At 38.1% G+C, this 17859-nt stretch overlaps 2 protein-coding genes across 2 annotated transcripts; one reads left to right on the top strand and one right to left on the bottom strand.

Moving 5' to 3' along the window:
* Positions 1 to 488: 488 nt before the first annotated feature.
* Positions 489 to 7174, top strand: LOC121947411 (PRELI domain containing protein 3B-like). The gene is made up of 6 exons (XM_042492459.2): positions 489 to 647; positions 2366 to 2534; positions 3345 to 3434; positions 3920 to 3990; positions 4802 to 4904; positions 5011 to 7174. Exons 1-6 carry the CDS (start codon positions 616 to 618, stop codon positions 5125 to 5127), a joined length of 582 nt encoding a protein of 193 aa, XP_042348393.1. The 5' UTR covers positions 489 to 615; the 3' UTR covers positions 5128 to 7174.
* Positions 7175 to 7799: 625 nt separating this feature from the next.
* bpifcl (BPI fold containing family C, like) lies at positions 7800 to 14566 on the bottom strand. Its single transcript, XM_042491752.2, has 16 exons — positions 14409 to 14566; positions 14144 to 14256; positions 13724 to 13838; positions 13505 to 13636; positions 12127 to 12282; positions 11976 to 12039; positions 11802 to 11862; positions 11525 to 11616; positions 10787 to 10963; positions 10641 to 10700; positions 9657 to 9824; positions 8991 to 9058; positions 8859 to 8901; positions 8693 to 8753; positions 8267 to 8343; positions 7800 to 8156 (listed from the first exon to the last, which is right to left on the bottom strand). The coding sequence occupies exons 2-16, from the start codon at positions 14241 to 14243 to the stop codon at positions 8097 to 8099; spliced, it is 1434 nt and encodes a 477-aa protein (XP_042347686.2). The 5' UTR covers positions 14244 to 14256; positions 14409 to 14566; the 3' UTR covers positions 7800 to 8096.
* Between the last annotated feature and the right edge of the window lie 3293 nt (positions 14567 to 17859).

Genomic DNA, 17859 nt, shown 5'->3' with positions numbered 1-17859 from the left:
AGAAATTACGCAAAAATTTGCAAGAAATTAGTGAAAGTTTCCAAAAAAAAAAAAATCCTGAAAATAGGGGAAAAAAACAAGAAGAAATTGACTTAAATAAAGTTCTAATAATAATGATAATAATAATAATAATAATAATAATAATAATAATAAAGATTCCTGTCCCTTTTTTCTCTCAACATAAGAAAAGAAAAATACTATAACAACATCGTACTACAGCTGTTTCAGATGCATAGATCTGAAAAATTAGTAGCCAAAATCGAATCAAGCAAACACAAAATAAATCCGCCATAATATAAATACACATTTATTGAAAAACGGACAATAATGTTGGTATGCAAAGACTTCGTAAAATAGCTTGTGACTGCATTTGTTAAATAAATGTATCTGGGTAAAGAAGTGCAATGTTTGCCCCTGAAATAAATTAATAAATAATAAATAAAAAAATAAAGCCCGTGGATTGTTCTGGATGTCAGGGTGCAGTTCCTGCCTCTGCCGGCAGGAGGTGTGTCGTCCACTAAAGCTTTTCTCCTTCGGCTCCTTCCTCCTTCCTCAGCGCGGTCACGCTGTCACTCGGCACCGGCTCCCGAGCCCTGACAGAAAAGCCTGAAAAAAATGAAGATCTGGGCGTCAGAGCACATTTTCAAGTGAGTAGTAATTTGTCCGTGATGATGTCTCACACAAGGTTGCCTATTTAGTAACTGGTTTCCCTTTTTTACTACGAGTTCTTGTGGCTTCCCATCCATACTGTCAGGGACGCAGCTGCTAGCATCTTTAGCCGCTAAGGTTACACACAAGTTAAGTAACTTTCACACAAAGAGCCTGCGGTGAAGTTACCTAACTGTTTGTCGTTAACGTTAATGGCCACATGTGGTAAATGTGACCTCTGCTCGTCATTATGTTTGACATTTATTTCAACAAATATCCACGCCTGCTGCGTATTAGAAGTTAACTGCTTTAGCTAGCTGAATAAACTAAATGGTTAGCTTTTTGCTGTTAGCCTGAAAGCTAACTTGCTATCCGATGCTGTGGTGGTGGCTCAGCCGTGGGCGTCATTCTACATTTAAAGCTTATTGAAACATTTCGGCCATGACCTAACAGCACGGTAAATGATTCGCGTGTTTTTCGCGTGTCTTGGATTAATCACGGGACTTAATCTGCCGCGGAGTTTGACATTATGTACCTTTGTTACCGAGATCAGGAGCGTTACATAACGGTCAGCCTGGCTGTCAGAGGACAGACCCTGAGATAAAAACACAATAATCCGACTGTTGTCTGTGTATGTTTTCTCATTCAGACAACTATAGCGTGAAGTGTGTAACAATGCTGTAAACATTTTTGTCAATTTCTAGAAGTTTCTTATTAAATCTATGACTATGGTAATAATGGTGGTCCGCGGAGGGGGCGTTCCTCCTCCTGTCAGTCTGTCCCAGTGTTTTGGTGATGCCTCCATTTTGACTGCAAATACCTTTATCATTGACAACATCTAATTATATCATTTTAGAAAACTGCCTTACATATTAAGGTAGGGCATGTGCGATCATTTTATTCTCATACACTGATGATTCATGTTTTGACTGCTGTTATGAGTGGAACACATACAGGATTACTTTTCAAGTGCCATTTTTGAGACAAATGAATAAATAACAGGCGTTTTCCACTAGGCTTTAGAATGATCTTCAAAGTTATTTACAGATAACATTTATTTCCTGACATCTGATATCCATTGCTTGACTTCCAACATGTCGTCACATATCATAGTAAGGTATTTTATTTTAATTGCGGGTCCAGACATCACCATGTGTATACTGTAAATAAAAACTTTTATTTGGACACAACATTAACTTGTCTCTTGGCCAAATGGCTGGCGATGTTTAGGGTTGCAGTGGTATACCGGTGTCAAGGTACCGGGATATGAAGGTTGACAGTTGTCATACCATGTATATTTGCTTATTTACAGTATTGGGAAAAAAGAAGCATCTGGATGCAGCATGTCACTTATTTTAGTTCTTTTTAAAAAGGGAGACTTTTTCCTCATACTTCATTAAAAATGGTTACAAGTTTCCATTATAGCAACAACCACTCATTTCTTTTATGGGTCATTCTGACTGATAATAATGATAATGCTGCATTACTGTGATACTGTGAAACCATGATATTTTTTGAGGCGGTAATGATGCCATGAAAATCTTATAGCATTGTAACCCTGTACCAGATACTCAATAGATTATCACTTTTTTGAGTCTGATGAGCTAAGCAAATTGACCAACCGGTATATTTTACCAGCTTTTGGCTAGTGCATGGTGCTAAGTTTGCACCCTTGCCTTTACGAACAGTTTCTAATGTTAAAATTGTTTTTTGACAGCCATCCGTGGGAGACGGTGACCAAGGCGGCAATGCAGAAGTACCCCAACCCCATGAACCCTGGTGTGTTTGGTGTAGATGTTCTGGACAGAAACGTGGACACACAGGGACGGTTACACAGCACCAGACTGCTCAGCACAGAGTGGGGCCTCCCTGCAATAGCCAAGTCTGTAAGTTAGAAGAGGAAGAGAAAGAAAAGAGAAAAATGCTTGAGCTTCAGTCATGGTCTAATTTTGATGGATGACAGGCTTGTTCGAGATGAATGGTGCCTAGCCTCATCTGTAATCATGACAGCGATCATGGTTAGACCACCTCAGTTTGCCACTATATATCAAGTGTCAGCTCAAATTTGATTGCTGGACCTGTTTCTCTCAAAAAAATTCAAGAAATTCAAACATTTCAAATAAAGTCACAAATGACTTGATAGTTAAAATACACAGGAAGAGGAAAGAAATACAAGATGAGATATTTTAAGAACCCTCACATTCCACATTTGAGCAATAATTTTGTGTAGCTTCATTATTCATAAACAATTCATATAAAATAAGTAATATAAATATTTTAGACTATCATATTTTATGCATTTACATAGTATGCAGTCTGTAAGAACTATCTGTACTATAAAAAAAAACACAAAATAGATGCACGCAGTGTAAAATGTGAAAAAATATAATTATATTTCTTCAACAACATGAAAAGCAAACAGTTCTTAAATCAAGAGAGAGCCATGCTTTTTCCATCATGCTCTGAAAGATTGCAGTCAGCAGAGAGAAACACAGGTGTCTGGCTCCTAAATCTGTCTTGAGCTCTTAAGGTCGTCATTGCTTAGTCTGCATGGCGTTGGAGCAACTCAGGATAAAGTTGGACAGAAATCTAGCCAGATGGCATTGTGTAGAGACCTGTCACATCTTAAACAGCCGAATGTAAATATATATTTTTTTTTTTTTTAACCAACCTTGAGCTGTGTTCTTCTCCTGCAGATCATCGGGGTAACAAGAACGTGCACTTATGTTCAGGAACATTCAGTGGTGGACCCCAAAGAAAAGACCTTTGAGCTGAAATCTACAAATGTAAGTTGTGCTAATACTACAGCAATACCGAAATGTACTCTTTCATCAGGAACCACTGTTGCTTGACGGTTATACACAGTGATATCCTAAAGCAGTAATTGTTCACCGTTTACATACATTAACAGCCTTTTGGCATTTCGATTGTGTTAGTTCGTTAAATGTTAAGTTAAAAGTGACATTGTATTTGTTTGCTGAAGTGCTTATGTAGATATCTATGTATCTACACTAAATATTTGTTTTCAAGACATTTGGCTTTTGTAATTTAAACTTAAACACGAGTTGTACTCATTATTTTTAGAAATGTTAAACATTGCTGTAACCACTCCACAAATCCAAAGTGGTGCATGCACAACATGTGTTTCTCCCTCTTCACAGTGTTCATCATGGGTGACGGCTTTATGGCTCTGTTCTCATTAAAAGGCCCACAGATAACATAAACACTGTGTGCGAGAAAGACTAATGCCTACTTCATTTTGTCCATCCAGATCTCCTTCACTAACCTGGTGTCTGTGGACGAGAAGTTAACTTACAAGCCACATCCGCAGGATCCTGAAAAGTAAATGGCTCGTTTTTGCTTTGTTTCTGCTTGAGACTGAGTACTTTGTGTTGAACTTTAATCGCTATGAATGACTGATGGCTTTTTTTTTTGTTTTGTAGTTTTAATTGAAAGATGATAAAATGGATACAGAATCTATAATACATTTACAGTCAAGATCAAATGGATAAATACATTTTTAACCCTTTAAGATCAAATCTCTGTTTATATGCCAAGATATACTAAAATGCATTTCTCCATATACTTTCACTGAAATCCAATCATGATTTCTGACTGTAAACAAGATATGATGTGAGCTGGTACCAATTACAACCAGTAATATCAAGACATCAATGCATCAGTCGATCTGCAACTTGTAGCTGCTCACAGCAAAGACTTTTTTATTAGTCATCTAGCAACATTAAGCTGGTGTGTCTTCAGGTGTTTGCCACCTGAACCTTGCTTTGTTTCCCCAAAATACCGGGCTCCCTGGCTAGAATTTATTCACTAAGGAAAGTGATATCTGTGACCGCTCCAGATTATGCACAAGGCATTTTACAGTGAACTACTTCAGCATCTACATGGAGCATTTTATGGCCTTCATCTGCACTACAGATGCTACTATCTCTTCGTTGTACACTGTCATCATTATGACGGCCACTTTTCAATGATCGTAGTGAAAACCTCCTGACATTATATCCCGCAATTTAATAACATGTCCTGCCGGCTTATACCGTTTCATTCAAAAATACATCACAATACTGAAGCTAGACACTTTAAATGCTGTTCATCTGCTGTGTTGTGAACTTTATATGTGTGATCGTGTGTTCAGGACGGTACTGACACAGGAGGCTCTGATCAGTGTGAAAGGTGTCAGTCTGAGCAGCTACCTCGAGGGTCTCATGGCCAAAACCATCTCCACCAATGCCGGCAAGGTGAAGCCGCCCTTAAAATCTATATACGACTCAACATCTCTTTTTATAACAATATGCGTGTCACTACACACCATGTTTTGTAACACTCTTCCTTTGTCTGTCTCAGGGTCGGGAGGCGATGGAGTGGGTCATTAGACGATTGAACACAGAAATCGAGGAGTTGGCGGCGACCGCTCGTGGTACTATACGAGCTCCAATGGCAGCAGCTGTTGCAGACAAATGATCCAGGCCTTCCCTGCTGCATGAACCGGTGGACCTCTCAGACATTTCCCCTCACCTAACCTGCCAGCACAGCCTAATAACCACAGCCCCACCCTTCATACGTTTGTTTGTACGAATCTCACAAGAACTAGCTGGTCGTCCCTCCTCAGCAGTCTGCGCCGACGAGTTTGATACTCGTTGTTGCGGGCAGTGACGGGGAGTGTTGAGCTGATGACAGTTTAAAAAGCAAACAGGGTTCAATAGGACTGCACTTGAAGCTCATAGGACTTAGTCTTGTGATGTTGAAGCTCTTTTTTTTTTTTAAATAATTCACTACGTGCCTCCACATCATCTCATCACTTCCTTTTCTTCTCTTTCTCCCCTTTGTTTTAAACTTTTCATCTCTCCAATATAATCTTGTTTCCAGATCCGTGTAAGCAAGTTGAGTACTCAGCTGAAAAGAAGTCACTTTTCACAAGCTTGCTTTGTACAGCAGAACTCATCCAAAAATATCAAAGAACCAAAAAGCCACCAGTGCAAACAGGCTGCAACAAAGTACAGAAGTTACTCACTGCTTCAGCTGTCTCGTCTTGTGATATTGAAGCTCCGGGTTTTTATTCTCGGCTGTCCTGTAAGCTCAGATTGATTGGACCGTTTGGATTCCCATCTTTTTTTAAGTGGCCAGACAGGAAAGCCAGTTTGAGGATGTACTTACATGATGGTGTAACACAAATAGTACTTGTCCATGTCTGGCACTTAGATTTTTTAACAAGAAACACTTGTGTGATCATGCCACGGTTTATTTTTAGTCAAAAGTTACAAAGCATGTAAAAGAAGCGGGCAAGTGAGTTTGGGTTTATTTGACCCTCTGCTGCAGTCGAGGTCTGTCTGGTAAAGATGTCAGCTTGGTGGGCTGGTCTTCAGATGTTCTGGCTTTGTTCTGGGTACAAATTGACTTTTTCTAGTCTCTCTTGCCTTTTGTTTGTCCTTTCTCTGACACTGATGATGTGCTGTATTGTTACGTGTTACAGTATAAGAATGTGCATACTTGAATGTCTAACTTATTTACAGTATGTGTACTTAAATACACTTACAAAGGCAGGAGGTCCTTTATAAGCTGCGGAGCTGCAAAAATAAGTGTATGAGCACTGAAAAACATGTACCACAGTGTTTCGATGCGTTGTGAACATTCACCAGTGTTGTAGGAGGAGCTTTGCAGGGTTACGGTCAGGATCACTGGGTGTGCCAACACAAAATGTGAGCATTGAAATAACTTTACAGATTTAATATCCCAAAACACTTTATTATCATGAACAAACACATTCTGTTTGTTCTATAGATAGTGTTATTTATAGTGTATTTGTATTAGTGGACATTGACAAAGGCTGGTAAATTGAGCGATTGCTCCTGGTGTTTTTATACTGCATTTTCCTTCCGTATCCCGTGGCGAACTCTCAGGTGCTACATAATCGACTTCGGTTCAGTTTGCCTGTTTGCTTCCTTCGTAAAGACTAAGTTAAGATGAAGGCGATGTAAAAGCTTTGTAACTCGTGTTCGTTCTTCCCTTTTCTTCTCCTCTTCTCTCTAGAAACTTTTAATAAAGACACTTATACAAATTCAAGTTTACACCAAGGGGGTTTGTGGTACAACAAAAACTATTTTACAATATCACAAGTCTTCCAAGATGCCCCGCAGTCGGTATCTTGCGTGACTGTCATGGTCTCAGTTAGTTTAGTCGATCTCTACAGTGGGTCAGTCTTTTTTTCACACCTTCTTTCAGTTCAGCTGAGCTTCTTTTTTTTAAGGTATAGTTAACTCCTCATCATGTCCGGCTCAGAATCGGTCTGAAGTTTGGTCCGCTGTCTCACTGACAGTCGGCGTCCTCACTCATCTTATGACTCAAGTGTGATGTTTTTCTATGGGGAACATTTTAGGAGCAGTGGCTGTAAATAGGCTTATATTTATATTTTGGTGGTGTTACATTCCAAGAATGTGAACCTGTAACAGAATCTGAAGAGTGCACACTGACACAAATGTTTCAAAATAAAGAGATGTCATTGTTTCATGAATATGGTCCTGACTGGTGTATTTTGTAAAATGTCTCATTTTCCATTTAAACTCTGGAGGTGTATTTTCCAAAATCAAAAAAACAATATTGATCCAGTAATCTGGTCTGAAACATTTATTTAATGTAGCCTCAGATGTTTGATTTTAGTGTTTTAGCCCTAATATTTTTGGCTATCAGTGAGGATATGCAGGAACTGGCTCCTGATAGTTAGTGATAATTCTACTGGAGTAGATACGTGAGAAATATATCAGAAACAGACAAACCACTAAATTTCTTAAATTAAATATTTAGATCAAATCCAGATTCACATTACTGTGCAGTACTGCTGTCCAGTAGACCCCAAAGCCTCTCCATAATTCTGCACATCTAGACATCATTATATTGTACACTGTATATTTAAAATTTGGGGCCCTCTGTTGGTAATATAATCAACACAGTGGCACACAGTATGCAGTATGAACCTAAATTGTCTCATTTATCTATAATAAAACCTTTAGCTCTGAGAAAGATTTAAAAGGTGAACTGATAGTCACATTATATAACATAAGGATTTTATCTCTACCCCTTTTCTCTATCAGTGGAAATGATGTCTGTTAAATGAATAAAAAGAAAATAACTGATGGCAATGAGATTTTTAAGTTTTATTTTTATATGAACAAAACAGCTGCAAAGCACTCTTGCAAATAATTTCAACACAGTATTGTATATTGATGCAGTTTGATGCTGAATCCCACTTTATAAGCATATAAACGGATGAACTGCAAGCATAATGTTGATTTGACATTATGTATTGTAGCAAGGTTTGCCAATCGTTTACAGTCCACAATCAAGACTTATCGTGTGGTGTCTGATGTAGACAAATCCAGGTTGTTTGTGGGTTTAAAGCTGAAGAACCTGAGATGAAGAGCGTCCATGTTTGTTTGTCAATTGAAGCCACTGTCTCTTAGCAACACCTGAGCATCTGAAGAGACGGCTATAAATCCCTGTTTGAAATAAAGATAATGGTCAGCTCAATGACACTTTTTACTCTAAATAAAAATGTCATACAAAAGCCAAACATTAACATCAGTTAGTGATCTTTAATGACACTGACCTCTTCCACTGCCAGTACTGTGTTGACTAGTTCGGCGTGTCTCGTTCTGGGTAAAACAATACCTTTGCCCAGTTCCACTGAAATAGAAAAGTACATTTACATACACATTATACATACTTTTAAATATGTTTGATTAGTATAGCATTGTGTAATGAAGGAAACATGTTATATCCATTTGTGTTGCTGTATTTTACAGTGATGAAGATAACAAAAATAGTTTCATAACATTATGAGCACTTAGTTGCGATTTTTTACAGATCAACTTCCAAAGAGCGTAAAAATAGAACAAAATTAGATTTTGCCAATTTGTGTCCAAAAGTGAGCAAAGCAGACAGACGAAAACAAGTATTGAATATAATTTTGGAGCAGTGGAGATGATTGGAGTGGAGTGTCATAAGTTAATAATCTTTAAACCATGTGACTCACTGTTCACTTTTGCCAAGACTACTTTCATTCCCAACATCATTAAGTTTTCCAAACTATCAACCTGCAGAGAGAAACATGCAGTGTGAGTTGTTTCAGTCACCGTTTAATTCTCCCCAGTTTGTACCTGAGACCAACACATAATGTGATGTAGTTATGTGTTATGTACCTTAACGGGCCCCACTTCACTCGCCACCAGCGTCAGTGTAAAACTGTTTGAAAGAAAGAAACTTTAAGCTACTTAAATTACTTGAAGTTTGAGTTTGTGAACTCTGGTGTTTTAAAACATGGTGGTGCTCACTTGTCCTGTGCCATGGAGCCCTTCAGTCTTCCACCAGCAATCCACACTTTACTGCTGAATTTAGAGTCCTGAAAGACAGAGGTTTCAATTACAGATGCAACTAGTGATTAGTTTTATTATCACTAACCTGTCAGCTGTTTTCTATAAGTTAATGAATTAATTGTTTATTCTATGAAATGATATCCCACATTTAAGAACTAGTTCTAGGCCATCTTTATTAACACTATTGCTTGGTAAGTAAACAATCATCAAAAAAATATGTCAATTTATTTTCTGTCTCAACAAATTAATTTATCTTCAGTTGACTGAAAGATTACGTGAACATTACAATCAAGAGCCTCCTTGTGCAGAACACACAAACACCTGCATGTATTCTTTTTGTCAAGTTTTTCTGCTCAAGTTAAATGATTATTTAGTTGATAATTTTTCTACAAAATGTAATTTATGTTGCGCAATTTTTTTTCTGCTTAAAAATGTCACACAGTGCACTCAGATTGAGGCACAGATATAATGCCTACTGGGTAGCTACAAGGTGTGTATGTACACAAAATATCCACTATCAAAAGTACTTTGATGCACTGTTGACAGGGTAAAAATAAATAAATTAGAAATTAAAAATCCTACAAGAACTTAAATATAAATAAGCAAGAAAACAAAAGTACTCACAATATTGAGGCTGAACAGTGGGATCTGGGTACCATTCGGCTGGATGGCCAAAGCCTTAGCAGCGCCCTGAAAGTCCAGTTTAACCACATTGGGGTGGAAAGAAAACATCGGTACCTCTCTGGCATAAATCTGCAGATTCATCAACAGATCTGGATACATTTTGGGAAGCTGCAGAGAGAGAAGACATTTCATTTTATGACATTTTAAGATCTTTCAGAAGATGTTTTCATAAACAGCGGGCCTACAGAGCAAATCGGTGAGAACAGTTGAGATTCTATATCTATAAATGCTGTATTGGGCTTTGGTATTACAGCGACTTTTTCACATCATAGTTTGAATGTTGATATCATAAATATAATGTAATGTAGGCTTAATCAAACAGTCAATAAAATGTAAAATCATGCCTAAAAAATAACTATTAATTCTCAGTGCCAATGAGCCCATGCACTTTAAATTCAAGACATTTAGTCCCTTTGAAGGACACCTTTTATGAAAGAAAACTAGGCTGATAAAGTCACTGTTTCCTGTTTTATGTGGTTAATGACTATATGTGTAAGCCACAAGCTGTTTATCAGTTGAACTACAATAGAACCATGCAGCCTTATTTCAAACAAGCATTTTAGAGAAGAGCTCCTTTTCAAAGCTGTTTTCTGTGGATGTAAGATTTGTGAGTTAATAAAACTCTTCAATGAGTGTGTTTGGATGAACATGAATAACCCCTTTATGATTGGGCTTTTGGAGTATCCTGTATTTCCTGTATTTGAGCATATAAATACCATATTCCGTTTATGAGAAACCCAAACATGTTATCTGGAATACTCTGAAAGAAACTGGGGTGTATAAGCTGAACGTAAACACCTCATTTCTGTGTGCTTATGTAAATGTCATATCTTGATCAATATCATAACTGGGATGAGCCTCATAAACAAATTATTCACTTACATGTCATAGCAGCCTAATGTAAGCTGATAAATATGCCCTTACCTGAGGAATGAAAGGCCCCATTGAGCTGGTGTTTAGGTGCACAGGAATATACGGAGGTATCTGAGATGATGAACAACATTTCTTAATCACAAGCTTGCTTTATGGCAGAAAGTGATTGCTGCTGTAAAGGTTTCAGGTGCACTTACCATGCTGTCATTGATGATGGCCTGAAGCAGTCCAGCTGAGTAGAGTCCATATGCGGCAGAGTTGAGAGTGAATTCGGACAGACCTACTGACAGCATGTAGCCCGGCTGCTCAGGCACGGTGAAAGGCTGGGCCTCAAAAGGAGGCTCTGCGTGAGTTTTGATATTGTAGAATTCTCCCTTCAAATAAATAGTTACAAATAATCAATTATTAGTTTTGATCACTTTTTTTTCTTTACTATTTCCTCAGCCAGTGTACAGTGGAAATATACTGATAGTTGTCAAATTAAAGGAAAAAGCTTAATAAATCATATAAAAATTATGTAAATACATATATTGGGCTTCATCAACCCAGCTGTGCAGGTGTGAGAGATTTTGGAGCAATGTGTGAGAAAATAATCTTCATTTATGAGCATGTAAGAGCAACACAGTGCTTCTCAAACCTGCTGGGATGCAGCCAGTGTCCTGTAGCTCCCCCCAAAAACTTCTCTCAGTTCAGCAATTACAGCTCTTTATTACAGTTTATCATCCTCACTAAGTAGCATGTTTTGGTCACCTTTAGGTCAAATGATGTCTGGATATCTCGGGCTAAACTGGGGTAATTTTGATCAGAAAGTTAAGCTTGTTTTTCATACCACTTGTGTATCCAGTGCCTTTAGGTGTGTGTTTATATATGATGTGATCAAAGGTCAGGGGTCTTCTGCAATATGAAAATAGATTGTAGATTGTGTGTTTCCTTACCTTAAGACCCAAATTCATACATGAGGCATCAATGATTGGTGCACTGGTGAGAGGGAGGTCAAAAGCAAAGTCTTCATCCACATTGAAGGAAACTGATAAGAGTAGAAGTCATTTATAGACTGAGTTAAACATTTCTAAGTTTTAATTCCTGATGCTTGTTTTATGTTTGGCTGAATGCAAAGCAAGTTTTGGATCAGGAAACTGGTGTCAACTTGTACATTTAAAAAAATATGTATATATTGGGGTTTTTTTTTATTGTAATAGCCTGCTCCAATACCTTTCATATCCTGTAGGTGGTACTCCAAGCTTACAATGTATTCCTCCACATTAGGGCAGATCTACGAAGGAAACAATGAACATGTCCTGTATGTGCAGTAGGTTTCACCAGAGCATTGATGATCATACAACATAAACAGAGCCTCCATGTGACAAAAGACAGAGAATCACTCACATTGTCCTCAATTATAGCCCTGATACGTCCCTTGAAATGCTCCACAAAAGGCTGGAACATCCAACTGTTGTCAAATGAAAATTCAGCGTTTTTATCTTGACATTATTATTACTCTTCCTCTCTCTCCATATCTCCCTCTGTTCTACTGTACCTGGCTCCGCCGTGAAAATGTATGTCCACATCTCCAACCTGAGCATCACAGCTGACACTGGTGATAGACAGATGCCCGTCAAGGTCTCTCCCCAGCTCCACCACAGAGGTCACATCCATACTAAATATAGCCATGTCAAATGATCCTCCATCGTGTCTGAAAAACCACAAAGTCAGCGCATGTTGGTTTTGGTGAACATTTATTCATGCAAAATACATCTCCAAAGCCTTTGCTGTAAGTGTGTGTGTGTGTGTGTGTAATGCACATACACATAAAATCAGCAGATTAGTGACTTATGTATTATGTGACTTATGAGTTTTTATGTACATGCATTATGAATAACACCTGATAGCAAATCTACCTAAAACCATCAAAGTAATATGTTTTGCTTTTCTTCTGCATTGTTTTTCTCCCCTTGCTTCCTTGTTCACATTTGAATGATATTTATCATTGCTGGCAAACCAATAAATCAAGTATTACTGGCAAATTAAGAAATCCGAAGTTAGAAAAAAGGTTAAAGTCACGTAAAAATGCAAGTTAAAGAAGAAGAGGCGTGGCTCTGTAGTCCATAACTCTGTCACTTTGTAAGCTTTGATATAGACTGTAGACGTATGCTTAAAAGACTCAGTGGAGTGCAGACTGCAGACCTCTGTCCAAGGCCTAATAATGTCTCCTTTTAGCTGTTTCTGTCACATTCATCATTAACTGGGTGCATGGCAGTGTTCAGTGGCCTGATGGAACTGAGTGAAACAACAGGAAATCATCAAAATCACAGGTTAAACTAACTTTGTGCCTGCTTCTAAGACACATGTACATTGATCACACCACTGATCCCTGTCGACATTGCAAACTTGACTTACTATTAAACTAGTTAAACTATTTTAACTAACGCAGTTTGGTTCAGGATGACATGGCACGCTCTGGTTTTCATAAAATGAAGTTAAAGTACAAATATTAGTAATTTTTTTTTTGATAGCGAGGACAGTGTAGCATAAATGTACAGGTTTTTCGGCTGTAAAAGACAATACCTCCACACAAGGGAAACAACAAAGCATGACATTTATAAAGATACACTTCCTTTTCTTATTGACCGGAGCTGAACTGAGTCAGTGTGAATCTTAATGTCACTTCCTCATTTAGCCTTTCTATAAGTTTCTCAGCCAACATTTCAAACTGAAGTGCATAACTGATACATTTAAATTATAAGATTAACATGCTATGTCATCTCTCTTAGATTGTGGTAAAGAGGATAATCAGGTGCTCTGCTGTCTTTTGCAGAATGAAAACTGATAAATATCACTACTATTGTTGACAGAACAGCTGTGTGGGGTTAATGACATGGAGTATACATGCAGGGCAGAGATCAGGGAGCACTCACATTATGCCAAAGTGTGTCATCCACCTGCCACGTAGAGCGACACTGAGGCCTGAGATGGACATCTTGAATCCTGTGACGCTCTCATAGAACTCAACAGACGGCTCTGGAAAGTCACACTTTGTTATGGTGACGCTGACGCACATGGGGAGAGCAAAGACAAGTGTGAGGACACAGATCTGTGTGACGTAAAAAAGGTCAAAATAAATCAATGTTTCCTACCCTGTCAGGGTGTAGTCTACGCTGCCAAAGATGCCAATGCCAACTTTACCGCTGATGTCAGGAAGAGTAACAACATCCAACTTCTCCTGAATCAATCCTGCACCTAGATGCTTTCCTGGGAAGCGCACGTGTAAATTTTTAATGTTTTGTGTACAATGTTTTTGGATTCTTTAGCATGCTGTATGTACTTATGTCTTGCAGTTTGTGGAACATTTCTTGCCTAGCTGCTCATTGCCTTTCCCCCCATGTTTTTTAAAGAAATTGCAACAATTAGCTGAAGGTTTAAAGATTAAAATACTTGTGAAAGGCATCTGAAAGCAGCACAAGAAAAGAGATGTTGCTCTAGATGCCTCATGAAGCAGTTATTTTAGGTTTAAATCAACTTAATTGAGTGAATAACACCATCTTACATTGCCTTACCATACTGAAGTCCTTTGTTAGTCAGGATGACTTGTACTGCTGGATTTTCTCCACAGGCTGAGGAGGTGAGCGTGAGCACCACTATCACAGGTAGAAGCATTTTCCTGGGTCTCCTGTGGTGCCAACAATGTACCAAATAGAACATTTAAGCATGAATGAAAGCATAAAAGTCTGCACAGTCAAAGAAACATTTACATTTAATTTTGAAATATAAAATCAAACATGTTTTTCTCAGTAAAGCTGCTGTAGTGATGTTATAGCGTACCTGCTCGCTGCAGGATCAAGCGTTTTTGTCAAGTTGAGAGTCTCCTTCTGAACATGCGTCTTCACTGTTTCTCTACCGGTGATTCATGTGCTGCAGCTTTTGCTTTCCGTTACTAAGAAGCGAAACCTTCTGTCTGACAATAGACTAGGAAAGTCTGCTGAGTTGGTGTGTGTGTGTGTGTGTGTGTGCGTTTGTATCTCTATACTTGTGTGGACCAACCCTTGACAAACAACCTTTGCTGTGAGGACATTTTTCCTTGTGAGGACATTTTGGCTGGTCCTCACAAAGAAAATGCTTGGATGAGCCCCTTTGGTCCTAATGAATGATCTGTATAAGTTTCAGAGAATGTCCTCATTGACTCAGTAAACTCAGAAAAGTGTGTGTTCGCCAGTACGCTTGGGCTCCCCTAGTGGACACACTCATGTAGTGCAGTCAAATTTTGATTTAGAGGGTGAAGAAGCAATCCAATTTTCTGATTGGCTAAGGATGGGAAATTTTGTGATTGGCCATCTTGGGTCATGTGAGAACATGACTGTGGGGCTGTGTAGAAGAAAATGAAAACCCTAGGCAGGCAGTACATTTAAATTGGAAAAACTGCAAATAAAGCATTTTGACTGATCTAACTATTTCATTTTATTATAAAGTACACTGAAATATGAAATTTGAATGATAAAGAAGAAAGAAAGAAAGCAAAAAAAATCAAAACAAAATTATTAGTACTACCATTGGAGATACTTATGCTTTCTCTGTTACTACTTACTACTGCAAGCACTACAAATACTACTACTACATATTGTAGTATATATATATATTTTTTTTTTTTAATTTTTTTTTTTATACTAAATACTTAATACTACAATACTAAATCAAACTTGTCTCACACAGTATCAGGACACAATAACCTTTCGCAAAGATGGTATTTATTTCAAGGCTATTGTATTAGAGTATATTTTATTATAAAGGGATTTTAATTTAAATAAGAACTGAATATTTAACCAATAAAATTAATATTTGATTATTATGTCTATACCCAAGGTGAGCAAACTTGTAAGGTAGTGTTAAGGAAAACTACAAATGTCACATGATAAAACAACCTGCTGACAGCTTTCTCAAAGAGGCATTCCATACAGTGTATTATTAGTATTACTTTGAATATTTTCAAAATATCTTTATCTTATCTTTATAAATATCTTACTACTTTTTTCAACTTCACACGACCAACCAGCACTAAAAAGTAATAATGCAATATCTGTGTTACTGCTGGCTAAACTGATACTTTGAAAATATTTCAACCTGGGCTCTATGTTTATAAATTTGGATGTGTATGTGAACAGTACTGATACAAACTTTTAGAATTGGTCCAGTAGATCGGCTCGGGGGCAGCCGCAACTCTGTGGCAGCGGCTACAATGTAATCATATAGGGCAACCGCAACACTCTTACTTTACGTTACGTCTATTAAAAGTGCTTGACAGATAGCTGTCCATTCGGTCCCCACAGGTTTAGCTGCCTCTTCTACGTTATTTTGGGCACATGAAAGAATGTCTCCAGCACAACCCTGTTGATCAGAGGGGGGAAATGATCACAGGAATACCACCAGTTTCTGGAGCGTTGCATCTTTTCAGCAGCTAGTTCATCCTCCTCTGCCAGTTGCCTCCCCTCCCTCTCGTCCATTCCTCTCTTTAGGAGCTCTTTGTCCATGTACTCAAACAAATAGGGGCATGTAATGTGAGTGTAACTACACTGACTTTCAGTTTTTGTGAGTACTATTCACTTACACACCCAAATTCATAAACATAGAACCCAGGTTGAAAAATCCCAGAACTTCCCTTTAAGTTTATCTTGGTATCTGTGATGTCATAAGAACGGATGTGCACTTTTACACACACTTTTTTATTTAGGGTTGTTACCATATGAAACTGCTGTTACTGTATTGCATTACACTGAGCCAGGACAACTTGGGCCATTATGTTTTTGGAGCATGGAAGCATATTTGATGGGGACAGATATTAATAAATGTTCTTTTGAGCTGGTTTTGTCTTGCCAGGTTAGTACAACAGTAAGATGTCAGTCATTAACAACTTGACATACATTAATCTATATGTCAATGTATTCTAGGGATAAAGCTGATCTGAAGCAGCAGCAGAAGTATTCTCTGAAAGGCAAAGAAAGAGCAAGTTAACAGGCAGCAGCAGCAGTCTAGGTGCAAGGGGGGTGGAGCACCCCTCCCCTTGATGGGCCATTAATTGAGGCTGAGCTGAAGGCAGCAGAGGACCAAACTATAGTCTCCACTTCTCAACTTAGACTCAAGTTAAAATAACACACTGATTAAAGGCTAGAATGTTGAAAATAAAGCAAGAATCACATTTATCAATATAAATAATCTGCAATGGTTAAAGTAAAAAACCTTCATTAAAAATTAAACTTAAGTGAGATACAAATGTATAAGCATCAAAATAAATTTAAATGATGTAGAACAATGCAGTGTGATTTTATCATTTATCAGTGGATTATAATTATTAATGTATTACTGTGCTCACAGTACACACATCTGTAAAATGTAATGAAATTCAACACCACTTTCAACTGTATATAGATAAAGAAAACAAAGTTAAATAAAACTTGTCTCACAGTATCAGGAAACAATGATTTTTCTCAAAGGTGGCATTTATTTCAAGGCTGCTTCACTAGACTGCATTTCATAATCATTCATCAATATTCCTGAGTAATTTATCTGCTTCTTACTCCTTTTCTCATGGTCCAGTCAGTCACGATGCCATCTTAATCTCTGGTAATTTCAGACCCTATTTTTCCCCCCCTTGCCCATCACAATCAGTCTTCTGCCCACTGACTTCCTTCCTTCAGACTCCCCAGCCTTCTAGTCAGCTTTTTGACCAACCTATCTGTGTGCATGACCTCTTGCCTGTTTTTGAGGGCTCCCTGCCTTCCATAATCCATTTTTGTATGTATCTGGCTGTATTACTGGTGCAGTTATCCTATGCTGTTATCCATCATGGCCACATCTGTAGAGTGAAAGGTGTACAGAGCTTCAATACTTCTCTTTGTTTTCTATTTCTTTTCCACTGGTTCAGGGGCAGGTCCCAAGAACTAAGTTTACTTATGCATTCCTTTACATTGTATATTCTGGTGTTGTGTCTTTAAACTGGAGTGTCAGGCCACTGGGCCAAATGTCAAGCAGTTTTTGCTGTGTCCATTTGGTCAGAATGCTTCTCAATGGAGTCCAAGATAAAGCTTCAAAAGTCAGAAAAATGACTACTTAAAAAATCACCAGGAGGCAGAGTCCAAGGCGGCAGAAACTTAAATGCCCGCAACAAAGTGAGAGCAACTCAAAGTGTACAATTCAGACACCAGAACAGCTCTGAGCTCCATCAGCTCAGGCTCTAACTTTTATAAGGCACTTTTCCACGCCTATTGTCCATCCTTCTATACAT

The sequence above is a fragment of the Plectropomus leopardus genome, chromosome 9 (assembly GCF_026936395.1).
Source record: "Plectropomus leopardus strain MGB_pleo_1.0 chromosome 9, ASM2693639v1, whole genome shotgun sequence".
Lineage (NCBI taxonomy): Eukaryota > Metazoa > Chordata > Actinopteri > Perciformes > Serranidae > Plectropomus > Plectropomus leopardus.
This window is presented reverse-complemented; position numbering and strand designations above follow the sequence as displayed.